The sequence below is a fragment of the Hoplias malabaricus genome, chromosome 1 (assembly GCF_029633855.1).
Source record: "Hoplias malabaricus isolate fHopMal1 chromosome 1, fHopMal1.hap1, whole genome shotgun sequence".
In the NCBI taxonomy this organism is placed as follows: domain Eukaryota; kingdom Metazoa; phylum Chordata; class Actinopteri; order Characiformes; family Erythrinidae; genus Hoplias; species Hoplias malabaricus.
The window spans coordinates 73914270-73940827 of record NC_089800.1 but is presented as its reverse complement, the minus strand read 5'-3'; the positions used below and the strand labels follow the sequence as shown (position 1 = coordinate 73940827).

Genomic DNA, 26558 nt, shown 5'->3' with positions numbered 1-26558 from the left:
CCCAAACTGCTGAATTCAGCTTCAAATCACACACAGTTAGGAGCGGGTGATTACTGTTGAATGCTTTTGAAGGTGTCCTAAATTTAACAACTTTAAAATCCAGCGGAACTTCCCTAATTTCGCTGCAGACTAGTGTTGTCAAAAAAGATACGTTAAAATCGTCCCGTATTTGGACTAAAACCGTGTTGCTTATTGGACTGATACGGGACGTAATTTTGAGATTGGACTGTTAAAACGGCTGATTTTTTCAGACAGATGCTCTCCCTCAGTCGGAGAGAGAGGCAGATACCCCACGGCTCCGAAACAGAATATGCGCTTCTCATTGGTCATCACTTTTATTTAGCCAATCAGCAGCCAGAGTTAGTTGTCTATCATTTACTGCGGCAGCCAATGGAGTCATAGTCCCGCCCACTGGGGGTTGTTTTGCTGTGGCCCTGAGAGCAACAGGTCAATCCTGAGACACAGGGGGGAGAACAGTGCCACCTAGTGGAGGCGTGTTCCCGTGCTGGCCACATTTGTGGATCAGGCTGCATTTGTATTTGGATCGGGTGAAATGCGAAAGGAAAGTCTAAAAATCCAAAAACCCATGAGAGGAAATTAACAAATGCACGTCATGAAAAACACGTGCGTGACTTGATCCACAAACGCAGATGAAACAATTTACAAACAAAATTTAAAATCGAGACTTCGAGTTTACAAATATTTGCAATGTAAATTTAAAGAAATGTATTTATTTTCGCATAAAATTGTGATATATCTATGAAAAACAAAAACATGTATTTATGAATGTAACTGTATTTGTACAAATTGCAGTCTGTGAGACACAGGGATGTGTTCATTTGTGAACAGTGAAACATATTTGTGACTTGTGTTTAATTTGTGGATTAACATTTACACATTTGTAAAGTATTTTGAGACTAATCTCTCTCCATATTTCTCTTTCTCTCTCTCTCTCTCTCTCTCTCTCTCTCTCTCTCTGCTCAAGCTACGTAGAAAAGGCATCTGGTGTTTAGACAACAAATACACCTCAAACCATGACCGAGATGAGGATATTGCTCCATAAGCAATATTTTTGCTGTTTGGGTTTAAATCGTATAAGCAGTTTGCCTGTTTTCCAGCACGCAAACAGACCATAGAGGAAATGATGAGGAAACCATCTTTGAAATGTGTGTGTATGTATGTATGTATATATATTAATGTCACATTTAAATTTATGACATAAGAAACCTTGGCTAAATTCCTCTGTTTGACATTGCAGTTTCAAAATGGAAATGCTCATCTGTGGAGTCGGTTGCATGTCTTTCAGCGTATAAACAAAATACCACACGGACGCGTTAATAAGTTTATCCTCTTGATTTTCCCGGATGGTGTCTTTAAATATTTAAATGTTTTAACGGCGCTCTCCACCTGTAGGTGGCGCTCTATCTCGTATGTTCGCTGCCACGTCACCCGCCGACTCATCACTGCATAAACAGTCAAGATGGCGGCGTCCATCCGGGAAAAACAGACAGGTCTGTTAACGCATAATTTTTTTAATTAAACAGCGGTGTGATTTATTCTGCCGTGTTTTAATATGTAGGGTTTTAACCGTGGTCCGTGTATTAGCCGCGGAAAATAAATGTAACAAGTCTCACTTGTCGCTTGTCGCTGCCATTATTCAGTTTCTACGGCCGAGTTTCAGTGGGAGTCTGTCAGATTTCGTATCATCAGAACATTCAGGGAATATAGCCTACACATACACTGAACATGTTTTCACATTATGGATTAATTAAAGAGCATTTTGCGGACTGTGGTACTAGAGTAAATTAAACTACACAGCTGAATTCCTTTAGATTTATGGGATAACGTTACTCAGCTATCTAAGTTAGCTAGCTGTTTTAACGGTACACATTACCTAAATATGTACCATTTGTTAATTCCATCACACTCAGACATATAATGTTAGTTTAATGTAGGGAGGAGTCCAGCTCTTTACTTATAACGAGGAAGACTTAATTAACAGATTGTAAAGTTTGCACATCATGGTGTCTAGGAATCTTTGCCTAAAATTCAGAATCAAATTTGTATTTTTCTTTTTTGTATTTTACCAATACAAGGAATACACCTGCACACATGTAACATACTAAATAAACCAGAAATGTACACGGACTAAAATGAGTTATTACCTAAATACAATACAATTTAAAAATGAGGAACAAATAAATAGAATGAAAATAAGCAGAATGGCCGAAAACAAATACCCCACACACTAACATTCTAAACTCCTTGTCCATTTTATCAAATACATAATATCACATAATATCACATACCCTTCATAGTTCTGCAATTACAGGCTAATCTACCAGTTGCTCTATCTCAGGCTTTACATCTATAAGGTTCAACCAAGAAAGTAGGTGTGTTTAATAAAGTGGATAATAAGTGGACACTGTGTTTTAAAACTCCAGCAGCATTGCTGTGTCTGATCCACTTGTAGCAGCACAACAACCGAATCACTGCAGTCCTGAAAATTATCCACCACCCAAATCATACTTGCCTTTGGTGGTCCTATGGAGGTCTTGACCATTTAAAGAAGAGGTTGAAAGGGACTAACACAATATGTAGAACACTAGATGGATTGCAGTCTGTAATTGTAGACCTACATAGTCCCCCCTGTATAGTAAATGGAGCTGATAAAATAGACAATATTTTCCACTGCATGGTACCTAAAATACTCTACTTGACTCCCTGGCCAGGGAGACTTATCAATCACAACAAAATGCAGATATCCAGTACAAACTAGCCATTAGTTACATATCGAAGTTACAGGAAGATCACATTTGTTTTTATCCACCTCAGAGCGGTAGCTCATAAAATGATGCAGTGGTATTTTGAAGAGGTCCAAACATTCGTGTACATATTATGCAATGCAAAAGCACCATGAGAGTTCACTATTAGAATATTTTTTGCTCAGGCATTGTATAAAACACACTCACTAGGTCTCCTCCAGTCACAGTATGCAATCAACCTGAGATGGTGAAGGCTAGTACATGCTTCTTCACCTCAGCACACTCTGAGGAGAACATTTCTTTTAAGGCCTGTTATATAAAAATACATTCTCTACAATCTTCATACAATCAAGAGTGATGGTCAGTGGTGAGGCCATACATTCTCTCTCAGACTTCCAGCCTCGGATGGCTGAGGCATCACTTGGAATCAGACTCTTAGCTATAATGGATTTTTATTCTAGAACAATTGACCAAATATATGAACCCCATTTCCATAACAGTTGGGAAATTGTGCAAAATTTAAATATATCAGAATGCAATGATGTGCAACTCATTTAAAGCATATATTTAATTGAAAACAGTGCAAAGACAGCATGTCAAATTTGAAAATTATTATTTTTATTATATGTGCATTTGGAATTTGATACCAGTAACACATTACAAAAATATTGGGACAGGGCAGCAAAAAGACTGCTAAAGATGTGTAATGCTGCAAAAAATAAATTTGGATAAATGGCCAATATGGAAAACCACTATCTGTGAATACAGCTCATTTCTGCATTATCAGATGCAAGTTAAAAATATAAAACAATATATAAACAGAATCCAGAAACACAACCACCTTCTACGGACCCAAATTCATTTAAGATGGACTGAGGCAAAGTGGTAATGTGTCCTGTTGTCTGACAAATTAAAACTTCACATTGTTTTTGGCAATATTGGATGCCACATTTTGGGGGCTAATGAGGAAAGGGACCAGTCTATATTTTATAAATGCACAGTTCAAAAGCCAGCATTTGTGATGATCTGGGGTGCATAAGTGAACATGCCATGGAATATTTGCACATGTGTGAAGACACTGTTAATGCTGAATGATATATACAGAAATTTGGAACAACATGCTGCCATCTAGACATCTTTTTCAGGGAAGTATTTGCTTATTTTAGCAAGACAGTGCCTATCCACATTATGCATGCATTACAACAGAGTTATCCCATAGTAAATGGCAGATGCTAAACTAGTTCAGACTCGCTGAAAACATTTGGCACATTATGAAATGAAAACTACTATTAAAGAGACCCAAAATGATTAGCAGCTGAAATTCTATATCAATACAAATAGGATAAACTTTAACTTTCAGTTCGGCAGCAACAGGTCTCTGAAGTTCCCAATGTTTATAGAGTTTTTAAAAGAAAAAGTGATGCAACTCTGGCCCTATACCATTTTATTATTGGTATTTTTAGCATCAAGTTCCAAAAGTACATATAGCTGTTTTTCAAAAATCAAAAAATGTTTCAACATTTGAAGTGTTGTCTTTGTAATGTTTTAAATTAAAGATAGGGTTTAATTGTTTTGCAAATCATTGCATTCTTTTCTCATTTAAATTTTACATAGCGTGCCAGCTTTTCTGAAAATGAGATTTGTACAGTAAAGTAACTTAAATTCTACATCTTCACTATACAAAGGATAAATACCATTTCTTAAACTTAAAAAAAAAACTACTGTTTAACAGCCTAATAGTGTTAGGCAAACTGCCAATCTCGAGGGAACATCCCCAAAATGTTTTTTAAAAAAGTATTCATATCTTCCTTTAGACAAATTGTTACTTAGATCACTAGGTTTGACACTGGCCAATATCTTGAAAGATTATTACTTGAAAGATATTGATATTGAACCATATGCTCAGCATTTCCCTCCTATTTAATACACACAGGCTAACCAGATAAATCATAAAATACTACTACATTACAGTTCTAAAATTGAAGGCACATGAAAAAAAAGATTTGTGGTTATTTGCACAAACCCACAACAACATAAACTAGTAGTGATATTCAAAGTGTGATAACTGGTTTAAACATTCCCATATTTCTCCTTGTGGCAGTCCAGTGTTATTTGAAGTTACCAGGGTTAACACATTTTTCATTATGTTAAATCAAGTGTGCTGTTTATTAAACAAATTCATAAGATCAAGGAGAATATCTGGAAACAAGCTTTCTTCTTTACACTAGCTCACGACACATCTAGTACTTTTTAGGGGGAAAAAATCCTTTTACACTTTAGTTTATATTTATTTTAAATATACAACCCCAATTCCAAAAATGTTGGGACCCTGTGTAAAATTAAAATAAGAACAGAATGCAGTTAATTGCAAATCTCCTAGACCCATATTATATTCACAATAGAAAATAGAGCACATATCAGATGTTGAAAGTGAGACACTTTACCATTTAATGAAAAATTTAAATGAGATTTAGCCCAGAGAAGACAGTGACATTTCTGGACGGTGTTCCTGAGCCCCTGCAGTGATTTCCAGTGCACAATCAAGCCTGTTCTTAATTCAGTGCCACCTGAGGGCCCAAAGGTTGACTGAGATTTTAATGTATTATTTAAATTAGTATCACTTATTTTCCAGACGTTTTTTTGTCTTGTCCATACTTTTTGGAGATGTGTTGCTGCCATCAAGTTTACAAATGTGTTAATATCTCTCATGTAATGGTAAAATCTGTGACTTTCAACACCTGAAATGTGTTGTTAATAAAATGAGCCTATGAGATTTGCAAATAACTCCATTCTGTATTTATTTACATTTTACACAGCTGGAGTTGTATTATAATTTTATACAAGTACCATGCTTTGAGAAGATACATCATTTTAAATAATAATAGAAAAGCTAAGTGCCTAAGAATTTTTTATGTGTCTTTATGGATGTACCGTTAATGAATAATGATTAATATGATTTTTTTTTCTTAGCTGCATTAAAGCGAATGCTGAACTTCAATGCCCCACCCCTGAAAAACACAGCAGCTGAACCATTATGGAAGGTATTGGTTCTTCTTTGTCCACAATATTAGGAGCAGATGATTATTCTATAAAGCAGTGATAGTTAAAGAGTTTCAATCCATATGTATATATTTCCTTACTGATTTTGCTTCTTGTCTTATTAGGTCCTTATTTATGATCGGGTTGGCCAAGATATTATCTCTCCCCTTCTATCTGTGAAAGAGCTAAGGGACATGGGAATCACCCTTCATTTGTAAGGAGTTAAATTACCTGAAATTTTACTGATGTTTTGCAGTTTACAGTTTTATTTGTTGTGTTGTCCTTAACATCCTTCTTTTTTGTTCCCAGATTATTGCATTCAGAGAGAGATCACATTCCAGATGTCCCTGCCATTTACTTTGTAATGCCCACAGACGAGAATATAGACAGAATATGTCAGGTCTGTGATAAAGCTATAACCAGAAAAAAAATTCAATGGATTTTCTGAGCCCATAATTATACTTTACATTTATATTTTGCCTCACATACTTTCAATGTTTTTAGGACCTGCGGAAGCAACTCTATGAGTCCTACTACCTGAATTTTATCTCTGCCATCTCCAGAAGCAAACTGGAGGATATAGCAAGTGCAGCTCTTGCAGCAAATGCAGTGACCCAGGTGACCAAAGTAAGTCATACCCAAAAAAATAGTCTCTTTTTTAATTTAAACTTCCTCTGGTTGTACATTTCTTTTCTATTGCAAGTTTTATTTAGTCAAAGCCCATTTTAGTGTCATAAATTATAAGATGTACACAAGAGTGATGCATATCCATTCAAGACATACAGTAGTATAACTGCCTTCACATAATGGCTACACCTTCATTTTGCACCTTATTTGCAAACACATCACTCAGCAAGTTGCTCCTGCCATACATACATAAATGTAAAAAATGAAACATTCAATTGACTTTTTGCTTGTGGTTTTGCTTCTAGGGCTGTTAGTATATTATCAGGTGCCTGCTGAATCAAACAGTTCCAAGAAGCTGCTGGTCACACTGTAAAACAAAGGACATTGTGACCACAGCGTAAAATGTATATGACTAAAATTAGTTTTGATTTTTATAAAGCAAAATAATAGACAGTATATGTAAATGTAAATTCCTTTGCTTTCTATAGGTGTTTGATCAGTATTTGAACTTTATCACGCTAGAAGATGACATGTTTGTCCTCGGCAATCAGAACCAAGAACAGATATCTTACCACGGTAAGAGCTACAGACTATTTTTTTCTTTTGAAAACATATTTCAAAACATCATTATAGAACAGGAAGACAGTTATAGAGCACAAATTGCACATACTTAAGATGATGGTCAGCCTTAAAAGGTCATAAAGGATTTAGGATGAATCCCATTTCACCCCTTAGCTCTACCACTTAGCCCTTCCCCTCAGTTTTGCCTAGAGGTAGGGTGTCTCAATTCTTGCTGGGAAAGACGGGTAGGGCCAAAGAGTAGGGCTATATACCACCAGATTTAGGACTATGAACGCTTTGTGAATCATCAGCAAGATGGCCACACAAGCAACCAAACAGAGCCAAACATGTCACTATTTTCTCTTTTAAAAGCTATGCTAATCAGCCTATTATCATCATTTCGATTCGTTATGTCCCTTTACTTGCACCTGTAGCTATTGCAACATCGATGGTAGTTCAGTTTCATCACAAAGTGTTAGGAGTAGTCAATAATATAGGATTGTTGATCACTTTTGAAGGCATATGATGCCCTAAATTTTACTAAGTTAAAGTCCAACAGCACTTATGACTTAGGCTGGCAGCAGAGCTTCTGATGATACAGTACCAGTCAAAGTTTGGACACACTCCCACTCAGGGAGGGTTTCCTTGGTCTTGGGGGATTTCCACATATTGTATATTATCAGTCAAAAGTTTTGACATCATCTTATTCAATGGTGTTCCTTAGTTGTTGTTTTTTTGTTTTTTTCTACATTGTAAATGAATATGGAAGCCATTAAAACTATGAAGGAACACACATGGAATTATGTAGTAAACAAAAAAAGTGTTAAACAAACCAGGATATGTTTTATACCTTAGATTCTTCAAAGTAGCCCTCTTTTGCTTTGATGACAGCTTTGTACACTCTCTGCATTCTCTCAATCAGCTTCATGAGGTCGTCACCTGGAATGGTTTTCAGTGAACAGCTGTGGCCTCGTCAAGGGTTAATTTTTAGAACTGCTCGCCGTCTTAATGTGTTTGAGACCATAATTTGTAGGGGCTGGTTCTAACAGACATTTTTAACACCTCACTGCATCTAACCAAAGTCCCATCATGTTTCAAGTCTGCCATCATCATTCCAGTGCCAAGAAAACTCATATCACATCACTAAATGACTACTGGCCCATCACACTCACTCCAGTTATGATGAAGTGTTTCGAGAGGCTGGTTAAGGAGCACATCACCTCTGGACTCCCCTCAACAATCAACCCCTTTCAGTTTGCCTACCAGCCAAACCGCTCCACTGAGGATGCCATCTCCTCTGCTCTTCACCTGAGCCTCGCACACCTGGAGGTAAAGACCACTCATGTGCGGATGCTGTTCCTGGACTTTAGTTTAGCGTTTAACACCCTAATTCCACAGCATTTGGCGAATAAATTGGAATCACTGGGCTTCTTCACAGCTGACTGCTAGACTTCCTCACTGAAAGACCACAGTCAGTAAGGGTTGGACAGAACACCTCCAGTGTCATCACCCTCAGCACAAGCTCCCCTCAAGGCTGTGTATTGAGCCCTTTGCTGTTCACTTTGACACATGACCGTGTCCCTAGGGCCGCTACAAATCACATTGTGAACTTTGCGGATGACATGACAGTGGTACCCCTTTTCAACGATGACAACGATTGGGCCTACAGAGAGGAAATTGAGCTGCTAATGGGTTGGTGCAGAGCAAACAACTTGATCCTGAACGTGGATAAAACAAAAGAGATCATCATCGACATCAGGAAGAACCAGCCCAATCTCGTCCCCACTTCTCATCAACAACACAGCAGCAGAGGTGGTCAGAAGTATTACATTTCTGGGGCTGCACATCAAAGATAACCTCAACTGGTCTGAAAACACAGTGTCACTGGTCCATTCAGGACCTGGCATCAATGCGCTGCATATCCTGAGCCAATAACATCATCAGTGACCCCTCACATCCTCACTGTGGACTGTTTTCCCTGCTGGCCTCTAGAAAAAGGTTCCGGAGCATTCTGTGCAGGATCACCGGGTTCACAGATTTTTCCCCATGCTATCAGACTGCTGAACTCATAACACTTAGATAATTTAACGTTTAATACTGGACTCCATGCCCTCTGTGAAAAAAATTCTTAACTCAAATGTTTATAAACAATCTTTAACCCCACAGGTCACTTTTCTTTCAGTATTGCACTTTTAAATATTTTTTTGATGCTGTATATTCATATATCTATATTTATCCAATGCTGCTATTTTATTTTTATTTTTATATTTTATATAAATATATATCTTGCACCCTACTTTGTAATTCCTGTTGCTCTGTGCTATCACTTATACACTTATAATATAATTTAATTATAATTTAAAATCTGTGCTGCTGTATATTTCATTTGTGACCTTATTGCAACGAAACTTCATTCTGAATACACTTGTGTATAAAGATTGTTTAAGTCTAAGCACACAGTTCTATAGAGTGAATAGCCCTATTCCACCAATGACTAATGAGAAGGTGTTTTGACTGGTACTGTATATAAGGCTTGAAGGTTTGTTTAATTGAGCAAATGTGGGAGTGTTGGTTCTGTGACTGACATAACAACTGCTCGTTTTTCAGCTATAAATAAACCAGATATCAAGGACACAGAAATGGAGGCTATAATGGACACGATTGTGGACAGTCTCTTCTGCTTCTTTGTCACCCTCGGTAAGCAGAATGTTGCAGTGACTCGTGCCACTAGTAATGTTCACTAGATGGCAGCATTTCATCTTTATTATTTGGTTTGATATTGATGGACGCATTTTATCATGAACACACATTTATACATTTATTTTAACAAATTTTGTATACATACCTGCTACGTATATGACTTGCATTAATGCTGGCTAAAACACTAGTTAAAAAGCGTCAATGTCATTTCTATTTAAGTCTTATCATTTTTATCATCTGACGTAACCATTGGTAAAAGGTTTGATACGAGTTCTTACTGTTTCTTTGTAAATGGCCAAACACAGCATCTGAAACTAACACCACAAAAGTTTAATGTGCTTAGTCCTGAATGTTTTTTTCCCTCTGCTATATTATACATGAAATGTAAAATCAATTGAGTTTTTGAAGCATTTTTGTGTATTTAAGGATGATATGCAAAAAAAAGTATAATGTACCCTACATTTGGCAAGCAGTGATATTTCCTGTTTTCCTAGGTGCTGTCCCAATAATCCGATGTTCTAGAGGGAATGCTGCTGAAATGGTAGCTGTGGTAAGCTGGAAGTCTCACTTATTTTGCCGTGAAAGCCATTCTGTGGAATTTTGTCTTTTGTTAATCTTGATGATATATTGAGACTAGTTTTCTACTAGTATTTCTCAGTGTATGGGGAAGTTGGGCTATAAGTTGTTAACTACCATTTCTTGAAGATAGTTTTGTTGATATTGACAAAATATTCTTTATATTTTCTCTCTCTCTTTCTCTCTCTCTCTCTCTCTCTCTCTCTCTCTCTATATATATATATATATATATAATGCGTATATGTAATTATTTCTTTTTTAATATACATTTTCTCATGGAAATATTACATTTCATATGATTTGTTAATTTCATGTCAACAGAAACTTGACAAGAAACTGAGAGAGAATTTGCGAGATGCACGCAACAGCCTTTTCACCGGAGATACCATGGGTGCTGGCCAGTTCAGGTGACACACACACACACACACACACACACAGAGGCACAGAGACTCTGACAAGATTAACATTCATGTCAGCTTAAGTTATAAATCTTTGCTAAGTATTAATTCCATTACTTTTATGTAAAGGAATTTAATATTTAGGACATAAGCCCCTAAGAAACTAAGGAAGCTTTGCTAGCTTTTCATTTTTGCCCACGTACACTGTGTGCTCTCTGGAGCTTCAACTTAAATTACAAAGAAATCTTTTCCCCTGCTGGCCTTCCAGTCCACCTTCCCTCAGTACCCAGCTCCCAACCCTAGGAAGCTCACGGAATGATCTAGAAGGAGAGATTGGTTTCATTGCTGGAGCCAATGTGGGAGAGATTAATCATTTGGATTTTTTTTTCTTCTTCATATTTTCACTCTCTCTTTCTGTTTGCCTCTCTCTCGCTCTCAATCTCAACCACCAATAGTTTCCAGAGGCCTCTCTTTGTTCTTGCCGACCGCAACCTGGACCTTGCCACCCCGCTCCATCACACGTGGACCTATCAAGCTCTCATTCATGACGTCTTGGTAAGGAAGACCTGAACGACCCTCCTAGTATATTTAGGCCCATAGCATTTGTTTATACTGACATAGTTCTCGAGTTCTCCAAGAGTTAAGAAATATACTTTTTCCTCCATGAAGAGATGGAAAGTACAGTTGCTTCCAAGCTGCATCTTATGGAAAGATTAAATTATTGCAGTTATTGTATGGATGACAAAGAGGTTTCATGAAGTGTGGAATGTACGCATCAAGTTTTTGGTGTGCGCCAATGAACATAAATAATTTTATTTTCTCAGAATCCTTCTGAAAATGATTCTGCCCTAATAAAGCAAGCCTGGGGCTAAAATTATTGTGAATCTGGAATGCTTCGTTCGTCTTTATGATGTCAGGCATTGTAATAAATATGTCATGGATATTTGGAAGATATTATGAGGCAAGCGTGAGGTTTGCAAACCACCAAGTTAAGAAAAATACATGAACAAAAGAAAAAAAAAAAGCTTGTTTATAGTTCTCTCCACATATAGTTTATTGACACCCTTGTTTAACTGAGTAAAAAGGGTTATAAGAATTTTATATTTTAGTGAAATTGTTTAATCTGACACAGAAAAAAAATGAGATCAATCAATGCTTAAATTTAAGTACATTTATTCTGAGAAAATAAAATCCTCAAGAAATAATTAACAGAACATGTGCCACTGTTATTGGCAGCCCTGCATTGTACAGCCTTCATTTTCCCAATAAAACAGCACTTATTCTCCTTCTGGAATATCTTATAAGGTTGTAAAATACAGAGCACAAATCTATCCCAAAACATCCAGGGTCCTGGATAGAGCTGGGCGATATGACCAAAAAAACTCATATCTCGATATGCCTAAAAAAAAAAAAGGATGATATACGATATTATTAAAACCACAGTAATATATAACGTCAGAATATTTGAGTTTATATTTAACACCAAAAAGAACAAGCTGCATTAGCTAGCTGTAATTATTAAACTGTCTAAGAAATAGTGATGTCCCTTTCAAAGTTTTTTATTGCCCTGATCCTGATAAGTGTCTTTAAACATTGAGTATCTGCAAACACTGAGTCCCGATCTGATACTTAGATTTTCATAGATAGTACTGTTACACAATGCACACTTCAAGTAAACTCGCACTAAAAAAATCAAGCTGCCTACATTCAAGCTGCTGCTTAATTTATTTTTATAACAACGTAAACAAATGGTGTCTTCAATAACAGTTCATGTAAATTATTTAATATTAATTTTAATTTATATGAAATTATCTTATGTATAAAGAAATACTTTAATTCTAAAAGTCAGTCAGTTTTATTGCCATCACAGATGTGTTGAGGGGAAAAAATATATGTAGTTTTTTGAGACCTGGCACTAAAATAAGACATTTATTTATTATAATTGTTTTTTTTTTTTTGGCTGCACTGACCTGTTTCTCTCAGCGTTGCCACAAAATCAATAAAACCCTGTAGGCGGGACTATGACTCTATTGGCTGCAGCACTAAGTGATGGACAGCTAAGTCTGGCTGTTGATTGGCTAGGTAAAAGTGATGACCAATGAGAAGCGCATTCTCTGTTTGGGAGCTGTGGAGTATCTGCCCCTCTGCTCGGACTTGCGTCACAATATCGTGATATGGCAAACGTCTTATTGAATTAAAATCATGAGCAATATTATATCACCCACCCCTAGTCCTGGGTCCCCTTTTGTACACTCTCCTCTTTTGCATACCTCACATATTTTCTACGGGGTTTAGATCAGGGGACTGAGGCCATGGCAGAATCTTGATTTTGTGTTCATTAAACCATTCTTCTGTTGATCTGGTTTTGAGTCACTGTCCTAATGAAAGGTCAATGATCTAGTCACAAACCATTTTTTGTTTCTTGGAGAAGGTAGACATTTGGATTTAGTAGGATTTAAAATGTCCTGGTATTTCTTGAGGTCCATGATACCATGTACCCTAATGAGGTTCCCAGAGCCCTTGAAGGAAAAACAGCCCGGTCCTGCCACCATACAACAGTGGGCTTTTCGATGTAGAGTACCAGTTAAAAGGAGACACTTCCTGATTAGTCATTAGTGGTGGCTATTCACTGTATAGAACTGTGTACCAGCCCCTACCTCTGTTTAACCCAAGTTATGGTCTCAAACACATTAAGAAGCGAGCAGTTCTACAAATTAACTCTTGACGAGGCCACAGCTGTTCACTGAAAATCATTCCAGGTGTCAACCTCATGAAGCTGATTGAGAGAACACAGAGAGTGTGCAAAGCTCTCATCAAAGCAAAAGGTGGCTACTTTGAAGAATCTAAATTATAAAATTGATTCTGGTTTGTTTAACACTTTAGTTTATTACATAATTCCATATGTGTTCCTGTAATTTTAATATCTTCCATATGGAAAATATTAAAATCCAACGAAAAACCATTGAATGAAAAGATGTCCAAATGTTTTGACTGATACTGTACATTCACAATATGTGGAAATGGCCCAAAACAAAGGAAACTCCCTGAGTTGGTGTGTCCAAACTTTTCACTGGAATTGTAGTCATCCATTTCATGCCAAATTCACTTTGCTTGTTGCCAGAAAACTCAGCTTTTGGTTTGTCTAACCATAGAATATGGTTCCAGTTAAAGACCCAGCAGTGTTTAGCAAACTTCAGGTGCTTATGTTTATGGTTAGATGACAAATACGGCCCCGTCCACACAGACCCGTTTATTTGGCCTTCTGTCCACACTAAAACGGCATTAGGTCACTAAAAAAATCGAGGTTTTCTAAAACGCTCTTCAACCAACTTCGAAAATGCTGTTGTCAATTTTCTTCCCACCAGCAGCTTGTATTTAAAAATTTGTGATCACCATCATTGTTATATTGTGATTCCTGACTTACTTTTCTTTTATCTTTTAGTTATGAAATGTGTGTGTGTGTGTGTATGTGTCTGTCTGTGTGCGCGTGTCCATGTGCGTGTCAGGACCTCCATTTGAACAGGGTCACTTTAGAGGAGACTCCAGCGTCAGACTCTAATCCAGCAGGGGCTCGACCCAAAAAGAAAAATAAGAAAACCTATGATCTCACTGCTGCTGACAGGTTTTGGCAGAAACACAAAGGAAGGTGAGTAGCCAATTTAAAAGAAAAAAGAAAATGTGATTTTGCAGTTTTATTGCACCTTGGAACTCTCTATGGTTGATATGTTGTAGGGCTCTATATGTTCATAATCAGTAGGAACAGAGTAGAGCATTCTGAAAAGACTGAATGTAATAATAATATGCATAACCAGAGAAACGCTCTCCTGTATCATTGCTCTGTGAAGTAGATTGGATTATTGGCTGAAAACATTCTTGCTTTAGTTAAATTTAAGTGGACATAAATAGCTAAATAGAGCCCAGACTATATTTTATTTTAGTGTTTTAGTTTTGTTTTCGAATGCGAGCTTAAAGTTCTACCCAAAATAAGTAAATGGTAGAAACTACCAGTGCTCCTTTTTCCTGTTTCTTTTATTGCCATTAATTAGAATTGACCAGTAGTTGTTACAGAAATTGTTAAGATCATACTAACAGTTCTCCACCTCACTTTAGAGTGAAATATTATTTAAAAGTCACTTCAATCTAGATAGGTGTCACATGCCAAAGCTGAGTGTTGTTGCTGTGGTCAAATTTTCAGCCCATTTCCTGAGGTCGCAGAATCCGTGCAGCAGGAGCTAGATGCGTACAGAACCCAAGAAGATGAGGTCAAGCGTCTCAAGAGTATCATGGTCTGTCTAAAAAGCACTAATTCTTATACTGACACAAAGATTAAATTTGAATCATTTCTACATGGTCTGTTACATTTAGGAAGCAGTACCACTGATATTTGGATTTTCATTTTCCCCAAAGGGCTTAGAAGGAGAGGATGAGGGTGCCATTAGCATGTTGTCGGATAACACTGCTAAACTTACCTCAGCAGTCAGGTAAGATTTTGTATGGCACAGCACCAAGAAAGCTTAAGAAATATCCCAAGAACAAGGATACATGATGTCTTTAATTTGAAGTGCTGAATAGCCCCCCTGTATGGAGCGTTTCCTAAATGTGAGTGAATATATACGTGCATAAGTTAGTTGGCGAGTTACAAGCAGTGTTTAATTTGAGCTGGATCCTGACAGAACAAGATCCGACACCTCACGTATTTGGAAGTGACCAAAGTTATACTCTTTACTATCCATGTCTTTAATGATAACTTTTTAATTTAGTTCAGCCACTTATTTAAATAAATCCACTCTCCCTAAACCACACAAAATTAGAGTCAATCTCCATAGCGGAACCAATCACAATCTCTATTTTGGCTGTGGTTGGGACAACAGTCAATCAAATTCAGAGGCAAAAACTGTCAGAATCTCTTTTGATTTTTTTTAATAAAGCTTGATTTCTGAAGGAAAACTGAATGATCAGGTGTTCATTTGATTGTATGTCATAATGGCTCTGTTATTAGTCAGAGAAAGCTGCCATTTGTTTGTCAGCCACTGTCCCACTAGCAAATCATTGCTCCTTCTTGAAGAAGGTGTATAAAAATCAACCAGGCCCCCTCGACATTGGGCGGTATATCATGAGGCCTGTCACCACAAATGAGTTTCCCACCCTTAGTTTACAGCCTGCATGAGCACCGACAGCCAACCTTACGGGGTCCGCCCCTAAAACACTTTACACAAATCTTCATTGTGTTCCTGATCCTTTACACTCCATGCGCACTTGCTTAATCGCTCCACTCTCAGTGTTCTTTTACCTCATGATTTACAAATGAAGTACTGGGTACAAGCCGGTTGCATTAGGTGATAATCATCTAAAAACATTCACGTTTTAATGTCCTCTCACTTGCAGGTATTATTTGTAACTTTACTCTGATTACTCTGGCCTGATTGTGTGCTGAGATCTGTTGTATATGTATGTCAAAAACAGTCCTACTGCCCAACATCCTGAAAATAAAATCTCAAATAACAGATTGTTTCACCCTTTCCAAACAGTTCTCTTCCTGAGCTCCTAGAGAAGAAGAGACTGATTGACCTCCACACCAACGTGGCCACGGCGGTTTTGGACCACATCAAGGTGAGGGCTACACAAGAAAAAATGTTATTTATCTCTTGGATTACAATGTCTCAGCATGTACCATGATTTCCTCAAAGCACACTCTCTGTTGTTCACTGACTATTGACTGAACTGTATTATCTGTCTGCAGAATCGCAAGCTGGATGTGTACTTTGAGTATGAGGAAAAGCTAATGAGCAAGTCCTCCTTGGACAAATCCCTTCTGGAAATTTTCAGTGACGCTAATGGTGAGAATTTATTACAAACACTATGGCTTTTCATACTTTTGTGCTGACTCTGACTAACTCCACTGGCCCTGCTGTTTTCTTAATACAACTTTGAACTTTATAATTAAAAATATTTGCCTATTCTATAGATTGACAAATGTTACTGTGCATGATGATGTACCTCCCAAGACCCATTCAATCATAGAAGATCAAATAAAACTAAATATTTAACTTCTACCTAAGTAATTTACTAGAGATCTGTTGTACCCTTTTCTTCAACCAGTTTTCCCCCCAAAATTAGCCTCCTGAAATACATCTTGTCCTTGGAGAGAAGCGGTCAACTTTAAAGACACTCTGGGATGCTAGCAAAGGACAGAATGTGTTTTCTCTCTCGCCAAAATTGTGGAGGTTTTTTTCCCCTGAAGGCTTTCATGTCTTGATCTCCCCAGGCTCTTCATAGGTTTCTGATGAGTACACAAGCTGATATAAAGACATTAGCTACAATAATAATTAAGTTACTTGCCATGATTTAAGCTATACAGAGTTTCATTATTCTGTGAAGTCAATGACCTTGGATTTGTGTGTTTTTAAAGCATAAAAAAATGTGCTCATTCTCACAGTGGAGTCATCCTGCTCTTAAAATAAACCATGTGAATTTGTACTGGACCGAGGCAGTCCTAATGGAAGATTTTATTTTTATTGATAGCTGGGTCTACAGAAGATAAAATGAGACTCTTCCTGATCTACTACATCACTGCCCAGCAACCTCCATCTGAGGTAAGGCCCATTTGTCTACCTCTCCCCCACCCTATATTGCTATATCTTATAGCTCTCACTATGGAAAATAGCCTATAGCTGCTTTCTCAGTTCATCCGGCCCATAACAACCTAATGTTTCCTGGGATGGCTTGTGGTACACTGTCCCATTGTGTACTTTCGGTAATGCAGTGGTTTATTCTAATTAGTGGTAGACGCATGGATTTCAACGTGCAGGACAGAACCAAGCCAAACACCACATGAATGCTCCAGCGATACCTTGTCTGCGCTCTTAAAATGTACTTTCAGAGCATCCTCAAAAGCCTTCTTGTTCCATGGGACACATGTGGCGCAGATTTGAGGAACACTGACACTCTTTGATGTCATGGCCAAGCATTATTACTCCTGTAGCCTGATAATGCAGGATTGTTTGACTCATGGCAAGGTCTCTCCTGTTGGACGTTACTTAACCAACCGCAAGTATGGCAGCGTGAGTTCCCCCTGCTCTCCAGAGGTAGGAAGATGGCGCCAAGGGATCAAGCTGGGATGTGGATGACCTCTAACTGGCCTGCATCCAGGCATTGCTGCCTCTGCAACAGTGACCAAGGATTACCCCTGAAGTTCAGATCCTACTCAGCAGAGGAAGCATTCTGACCAGTGCTGTGGGTAAAGGACCCTGCTGTCTCCTGACTATCATGTTGATCGGTGCAGGCTGTGGAAGCATGTCATCTCCAAAGAAGAATTGTGTATTTATAGGACTGACAGCCTGAAGTAGAACAGGAAATCTTTTTTTTTTTCACGACTTGTGTCCTTCCTTTCATCTGTGTGCTTCTGGACCCAGGCAGATTTTTGTTGGCTAAACCTTTGCTCAAGCTCAGCCATTTTGTTGTTTGTTTTCTGAGTCAGTAATGACGTTGGTGAAATCAAAATGGTCTCCACCCTAATGTGGCGTAGGCTTCGATTTCTTTGAGAGGACTGAGGGTTTATCCTCATCCCTCATATAGAAAGGTGCTGAAGGGACCCTAATAGCTAGTGATCTGTCTCAGGTCCGTCATTGCATACTTAGATAAATAATGTGCCTTTCCGAATTTCAATCTCAGATATTCTGTTCTTTGCAGGGAGATCTTGAGCAATATAAAAAGGCCTTGATTGACATTGGCTGTGACCTCTCACCCTTGAACTACATAAAACAGTGGAAGTGAGTTCTGGCCAGTGTCAGCAAACACTTCATAACATATCATCACAATTTCATAGTAACTGCAGTAAATTCAACAGAATAATAATAAGAACAGAAGCTTTGCAACTAATCTAATGCATTTTCCAGAGCTTTCACGAAGATGGCTGCTGCACCAGCCAATTATGGCAACAGTGGAGTGAAACCAATGGGGTATGAAATAGCACCAAATTTCATTTTCAGAGAATGTGTCATTTTGTTGCAACAACACATTGTAAAACGTAGAGATTTAAAATGATCTCGTTGTTGTTTTTCAGCCTTCTCTCCAGGGTGATGAACACTGGCTCACAATTTGTTATGGAAGGGGTGAAGAATCTGGTCTTGAAACAACATGTGAGTATAAACACATTTTTACGACGGAAGGGTTGTCAAGGGAGCAAGCTCTCAAAAATGTGCGCTTGTCCAAGTAGCTCTCATCTAGTGCTCGGAGTAGTGAGAGATCACAAGATTAATTAAATGAACGAATGAAATAAAATGTACAATTTTGAAAAAAATGTACAAAAACACGTAGTGTTCGGATTAATTCAGATTTTTATTTTTTTAATTAACTCAATGGCTTTAACTGAGTAATTTAACAGAGAACACACTTTCTTTTATACACCAAACGATCACTGGATTAGGAACATCTACATTTTATCTACCATCACTGTCCATTTTATCAGCTCCACTGGCCATACAGAAGCATTTTGTAGTTCTACAATTACAATGTAGTCCACCTGTTTCTCTGCACAATTTCCTATTCCCATTTCACCCTGCTTTTCAGTGTTCAGGATCCTCACAGAGCAGGTGCGATTTGGCTGGTGGGTCATTCTCAGCGCTGCAGTGATACTAAAGTTGTGATCGTGTTGTTGTATGTTGCACTGGTATGAGTGGATCAGAGACAGCAATACTGCTTGAGTTTTCAAACACTGTCCAGTCACTGTTCACTCTTAAACACGTATCTCATTGGACCGCCTTGTAGATCCAAAGTCAGAATCAGTTCCTCATCTGTTGCCACAGAGTTTGTTGGTTGTCCTCTAGTCTTTCATCAGTGGTCACACAATGCTGTTGGCTGGATATTGTTGGTTTTAGCAGCTCTAGCAACCCTGCTGTGTCTGATCCACCTGTACCAGCACAACACATGGTAACACACCACCTCCACCACCTCAATGACAGTGTCACTGCAGTGCTAAGGATGATCCACCACCAAAATCATACCTGCTCTGTGTTGGTCCTGACCACTGAGCATCAGAGTGTTATGGGGATGAGAAAGTATGCAGAGAAATAGGAGGACTACAGTCTGTAATTGTACAACTACAAAGTGCTCCTGTATGGTCAGTGAAGCTGATAAAATGCACAATGAGTGTAGATACAAAATAGGTGTTCCTAATCCAGTGATTGTTCAGTATATATGTAAAGATCTTTGTTGTGCATTTTAAATTTACACTTTCCCATTTGTCTCAAGAATTCATTAAAAATTTCCACATTGATTTTTGTAGTTTTTACATTTGTATTTATCGAATGATTGGGAATCCCTTTTTATTCTCTCATAGAGTTTGCCTGTTACACGGATCTTGGACAACTTGATGGAAATGAAATCAAATCCGGTGAGTGTTTTCTCTCGTTAGTGTGCAAGACAACCAATTTGATAATGATAATGTATTCTAAAACAGTAAGACTGCCTCCTTGTGGCTACAGTTGTGCATTCCCACTGGAAAACAGATTTTTACCAGCTTTGACATTTCATGGCAGTAGTTGTGTGGTATTTTGTATCACTCTGCTGCCTAGTTGCATTAGCGTGTAAAGCGCGCACTGCTTTGGGATACTGAATTCACCCTCTACGGAGCAGCGAAGAGGCCTTTTCAGTACAAAGAAAGGGCCCAGACCAGGCAATTTGATCCGCGCTGTTAATGTGCACTGTCTCAACCCAAAGAACACCTGCAGAGAAGCAGAGAATGGAGAAGGCAGTGGAATGGAGGGGAGAAAAGAAGTGAGGTACGGAGGGAGGGGTACAGAGTATTACATTTCTAGATTCTTATTTGGAAGTGTTCCATTAGCTCATTTGAAACAAAGCAAAGGTGCAAAATTCTCAAAAGCTCCTTCTGCATCTTCTGAGTGTTGAGGCCACCAAGACCAAATTGGAACTGTGATACCTTAAAATGCTTGCGATATTCAAGACGTAGTATCAGGGTGACTATTTAGCTCAACCCTTGTGTGGTACAAAGGCATGACTTGAGGGAGAATAGCCAAGCATAGCAGTGTAAGTAGAGGAGTCACTTAGAAATGCTTGCAGTACACAGCAGAAATAAATGAAAGTAATACTAATTTGTCAACTGTTCTCTTAGAAGTCATTTTGTTAAGTACTTTTGCAGACACACAGTACTGCGCTAAAGACAGAGTCCAACTCTTCATAGTTCTTTTTCATTTGAAAAGGGTATTAAAGGAGGAAAAAATAGAAAAACACACCTTAACAGAACATTACAGAAATAGTTTCATTTATTTTCTTTTTACATTTCCTCATACATATATGAGGATTATCTTACATCTACTCAGACATACTCCGATCAGCCATAACATTATGACCACCTCTTTTGTTTCAACCCTCCATTGACCCTCCAGGAGGGCTTTGTTTTTCTACAATTACAAAGTGAAGTTCATCTGTTGCTCGGCATACACTGTGAGTCCTCTTTCACCCTGCATTTGCGGTGGTCAGGACGCCCACAGGACCACCACAGAGCAGCTATGATGTGGCAGAGGGGATCATTCTCAAAGCTGCAGTGACACTGATGTGGTGGTGTATTAATGTGTGCTGTGCTGTAATGAGTAAATCAGACACTCTAAATCCAGTGGTGCTGTAGTTTTTTTAGCACTGTTCACTCACGGCTCACTCTGTTAGACACTCCTACCTCGTGGGTCCACCTTGTTGATGTAAAGTAGAGACAGTAGCTCACCTGTTGCTGTACATTTTGAGTTGGACATCCACAAGTCCTTTATTAGTGGTCATTGGACGCTGCCCACAGGACACTGCTGGCTAGATATTTATGGTTGGTGGAATATTCTTAGTCCAGCAGTTACACTGATGGGTTATCAAACTCCAGCAGCACTGCTGTGTCTGATCCACTTGTACCAGAACAACACACACCAACACACAGCCACCACATCAAACACTGCAGGGCTGAGTATGATCTGTTACATGCTCCGTGGCCGTCATGTGGGGGGTCCTGACCATTGCAGAACAGGATGAAAGGGGGCATATATAAAGTATGCAGAGCAACAGATGGATTACAGTTTGTAATTGTAGAACTTCAAAGTGTGAGTATATTAAAAAAAAGGAGGAGATTATATTTGGTGCTTTTCCACTGCATGTGTCCGGCTCTACACGACTCGACACCGCTCGGATCGGCTCACATAAAGCTTGTCGCTTTTCCAATGGTAGGGCTCACCGCAAAATGGAGCCAGTGACATCGAAAAAAAACCCATCCCCAACAGGAATTGCTGGCTTTTAAAACCACAACGGCGGCAGTAAAGTTAGGTGCTGTTTACTCATCGTGTATTCGCGTGTCATTTTCGTTTTTTGGACTGAACACGGCTCCGCGACCCAGTTCTCACAGATCAGTTTTACTTGTTGTACATTCTGCTTTTGTTGGAAATTTTCATCAGCAATCGGCTCAAGGAGCATATAAACTACTCGAGGTAAAGTTATGAGCTGCCATTGTGAGTCCGATTAAAATAAATGTGAAAGCTGCTGTAACTTTGGAGATTTTACAAGCAGAGTGTTTGTGCTGTATTTGAATGAGCTCTGCATTTTGTGGTGATTGACATGGCTACGGCCAATCAGTGTCCTACAGGATTTACACGTCACCATTTAGTACCTATTTGGCACGGCTGGAACCTGAAGTGAGCTGGGACTGAAAACCTACCCAGTTCCAGGGACCAGGTACGAGATTTGGCCAGTGAAAAAGCAAAAGAGTTGTACCGAGTCCAGTAGCGTTGTGTAGTTTCGATGCGGAAAAGCGCAGAATGTTATGGTTGATTGGTTAATTATGAAAAATAAACTTGTTCAATAATTCTTGATTTTTCGTCTCTTACTTTTGCACAATGCTGTACTTGTATTGGACAATGGTAGACATATCCTAGGAAGAAACTGTCCTTTAAACTCCACAATTCCTTAAATCCAGATGCAACATAAACAAGTCTTTTAAATAGAGTCAGTTTGGTCATGCATTTTCCCAAAGAGTCTTGTGTTGGTAGCAAAATTCCCATTTTGCACACTGCTTCACTTCAAGTTGTTGTTGGACCATTTTGAAGGAAAAGTCTGCCTTTGAAAATGTCTCTAACTGCCGAGGTTATGTGGGGGGAATGATTGATGCTGATCTTTGGAACTGTGCAAAGAGGATATGATGTGGCAAATCTTTGACACTCTTCCAACAATAAGACTTCTGGAACTATTCTTAAATAGGACTTCTAGAGAAGGCTTTCTAGAAGCATGATACTCCCTAGACACTTGGACACTCACTCTGTAATGTTTTCAGTCTGGAACTTTACCACCATGCTTATGTCTTATCGATTTTAAAGTGTCATTTATACACTACTAAACTGCTAGCTTCCTGCTCTCTCTCTCTGTGACACAAAGAACTTATTTTCTTCTGAAACACCATCAGCTACTCTCTGCTGGTAGTCACTCTTTCATAAAGCTCCGGCAGACAGATTACCAGATCTCATTACAGACTGGAAGTGATTCTGCCAGGACCCGGCATCCTCCCCAACCATACGCCTGAATCGGACAAAACAATATTATAATTTTCCCAGCTCCTGGAGTTACAGAGCCCTGCACAATACAGCTCTTGTTGGGAAAAGCAGAGGCAGAGAGCTATCCAGACCCTTCTGCCTCAGCCCCCTCCTCAGATGGTCCTCAAAGAGACATGTTTAATGGGCCTGGAGTGTCCACAAAACCAGTGGTGCCCAGTTTTAAGAGCGGTGTTCCTGACCTGTGATTAGCATTAGCCATTGCCCAGGAAAGGGGTAAACCGATAGCACAAAAATCTGGAACATTTAGGCCTTTAGAAGCCCATGATGCTCCTCTTTCAGCAAGCTGACGGCAAAGTATTTCTTCTTGTGGTGAAGTATGTGCGGGAGCGGCAGACCTGCCAGGCTGAGCTGCCTGAGGTCCTGTGGGAGAGGAGACAGGCTTGGCCACGGTCAGTAGGGAGGATGAGTGAAGAGGACCAAAGCCATCAGCCGGCATCTCCAGAGACAGTTCTCTCAAATTTTGCGGAAATAAACGGGCGGTAGCGTCTGAGTTTATTCTGCTGAATTCTGCTGTCTGAGGGGTCGTCACCCTTGGACAAATGGTTGCTGGGAAGTATTAGCATCTTGATAAGGCATTAAAGCAGACAGATGAGAGTGGGATTTTTAATAGCTGTTAATTTGTCCATGTATTGTGTATTGCCTAATTTTTGCCTAATGTTTTTTTAGGAAACCGATGACTACAGGTACTTTGATCCAAAGATGCTTCGAGGCAGTGAAAGGTATGATCCTATAGTTTGGGGATTCTTTTCAGGACCAGTTTATTTGTGAATGTTATAGCTGTGTATTTTATCTGATTCAGCTTTATTGAATTACTATGGTTGTTTTTTTACGACTTTGCAGATCTGGCAGATCTCTTGTTTTCTTAACGTCTACTTTGTCTCATGTTGAATATGTGTTTAAGAAAGACATAACTGTTATTCTCTACCTCGAAATATAGCTCTATAAATTTTGTTAAATTTATTAGTTTTCTAAATACATTAATTAATTCATTCATTCATTATCTGTAACCGCTTATCCAGTTCAGAGTCGCGGTGGGTCCAGAGCCTACCTGGAATCATTGGGCGCAAGGCGGGACTACACCCTGGAGGGGATGCCAATCCTTCACAGGGCAACACAGACACACACATTCACTGACACCTACGCACACTTTTGAGTCGCCAATCCACCTACTAACGTGTGTTTTTTTTTTTGTTTTTTGTTTTTTTTCCTTGACTGTGGGAGGAAACCGGAGCTTTTATACAATTTTATGTAAATAATCTACATCAAATATATTTAAACATCTACTAAACACAGAACAACAGCAAACCTGAACTGGATAATCGGTTACAGACAATGAATGAATGAATGAACACAGAATAAATAAATAAATTCCACAATTAATTTCAACTTTCCAGCTCGATTCCGAGGAACAAGAACCCATTTCAGGAGGTGAGTTTAAAAATGTATTTTTTGAAATTGTCTATAACTGTTCATGTTCCAGAATAACTCTCCAAGGTGGAGATTGTTGAAAACTCTGTTGTCAGTGGAGTTGGGTTTACAGGCAAAACAGCTTTTCAAAAATTGCATGCCTGTTTTTGGCTGCAATTCAGATAGCTCCTTATTCCCTATATAAGAAATCAGAAATCTACAGTGAATACATGCTGAGAGCACTAGATGTCTGATTCCCACATATATATATATATATATATATATATAATGCTCTATTAAGAGTTAGATTCAGTAATTTCTTTACTTGCTTAGTGCACTATATGAGGAGTACGGAGTGATTTGGGAGTAAACCTCTATTTCTCTCAGGGTTCTTCGTGGTGTTTTGATGTCTCACTTTGAGTTACTATGAGCCCCCTACTGGACTGGCATGATAATGCAACCATTTTAATATTCATCTAGACGGGAATATTTTCTTATACAGAGGGAGGAAAATCTCAGTTTTTAAAAATATCCATATATGTGAGGCCTTAGGCATCACCTCACAAACTCGCAATCTAATTTTCTAAGCTAATTTTATGTACATGTTCTTTACTAAATGGCTACATATTTTTATTTTTGGTGTATCATTATAATTGATTGTTTGCATCTGATGTCTCTGTTATAGGCCATTGTATTTGTTGTTGGTGGTGGAAATTATATTGAATATCAAAACCTTGTGGACTACGCTAAGGTATGTTGTGGCAATGCTGAATGATGCTCTGGAGGAATGTGCTGCTATGAATAACAGATGTCGATTTATATATTTATTTATTCATTTCAGGCCAAACCCGGGAAAAGGGTGTTGTATGGCTGTAGTGAGTTGTTCAATGCACCACAGTTCATGAAACAGGTATTTTCTCACTCAGTATGTTCAAATTTTCACAAGTGAAAAGAACAATCCTTGGACAACAAAGTTGATTTCCATCAAATGTTCAGGGGTCCTTGTGTTACAGTTTGCGTCACACATGAATTGATAGTGACAAGAATATTTTACATACGTGGATTAAACCCATTAAAAATGAACTGTAACTGACAGAGAGCACTGGAGCAACACTGCTTTGAGTGCACTGGAATGCTTTTTACTCTCTGAAACAAATCTTCCCCAGTGCACTTTGTCTTAACAAAGTAGACATCAAGTCATAACGCGTCAGTCCTTTGGTAAATATTTTCCACTAGTTTTGCCCATTTTTGTCCTCACCTGCAATTCTACTAAATATAATTCCATCCAATTTTTGGCATGAGTAAATAGTTCTATCATGTCTCTACCTTCTTTATTATTTTCCTTATTCATGCAAAGCTGTGCAGTGTGGGTATAAATACCACCCAGTTCCTTAAGAATTCACACTGTGTGCTTTAGTTTCTTTACCAAAAATTGAGTTGACATTTGTGAAATGACAGACTTTTACACCTCACCTTTCTCCACAGCTCTCCCAACTGGGTCAGAAGTAGACCAACTTATCCATCTTTCAAATCTGCAATCAAGACCTCTTCATTTATACACCACTGTCCTTCTAACAACGGAATTGCTAAAATTCATTGTACTTTAAAATGTTCAGTTTACAGTTATTTAATTAAATCATATAGCTAACTCTCAACAATAAAATTGAAGTCTTACACAAACAGCTGTGTTCTTGCTGTGTATTTCTTGCCAAAATATCCATGTTCCTACTGCGTCTCAGTAAAGTACACCACATGCCCACCCATTTGCAAATATTTACACCTACTTCACTTAAAGGTACAAATAGGGTATCAATTACAAGTCCCTCTTTGCTGCAGTAACAGTTTCCACACTTTTGGCAAGGGTTTAGACTAAATGTTAAAACATTTCTGTA

General features: G+C 38.5%; 1 protein-coding gene across 1 annotated transcript; it reads left to right on the top strand.

Moving 5' to 3' along the window:
* The first annotated feature begins 1418 nt into the window (after nucleotides 1–1418).
* Nucleotides 1419–26336, top strand: scfd1 (sec1 family domain containing 1). The gene is made up of 25 exons (XM_066673411.1): nucleotides 1419–1511; nucleotides 5736–5806; nucleotides 5930–6018; nucleotides 6114–6204; nucleotides 6309–6431; nucleotides 6920–7007; nucleotides 9600–9689; nucleotides 10187–10242; nucleotides 10590–10675; nucleotides 11122–11221; nucleotides 14173–14312; nucleotides 14862–14952; nucleotides 15074–15147; nucleotides 16195–16276; nucleotides 16407–16503; nucleotides 17189–17259; nucleotides 18356–18435; nucleotides 18562–18624; nucleotides 18729–18804; nucleotides 20004–20057; nucleotides 23926–23978; nucleotides 24654–24687; nucleotides 25352–25417; nucleotides 25508–25576; nucleotides 26152–26336. The coding sequence occupies exons 1-25, from the start codon at nucleotides 1481–1483 to the stop codon at nucleotides 26173–26175; spliced, it is 1899 nt and encodes a 632-aa protein (XP_066529508.1). The 5' UTR covers nucleotides 1419–1480; the 3' UTR covers nucleotides 26176–26336.
* Nucleotides 26337–26558: the final 222 nt, after the last annotated feature.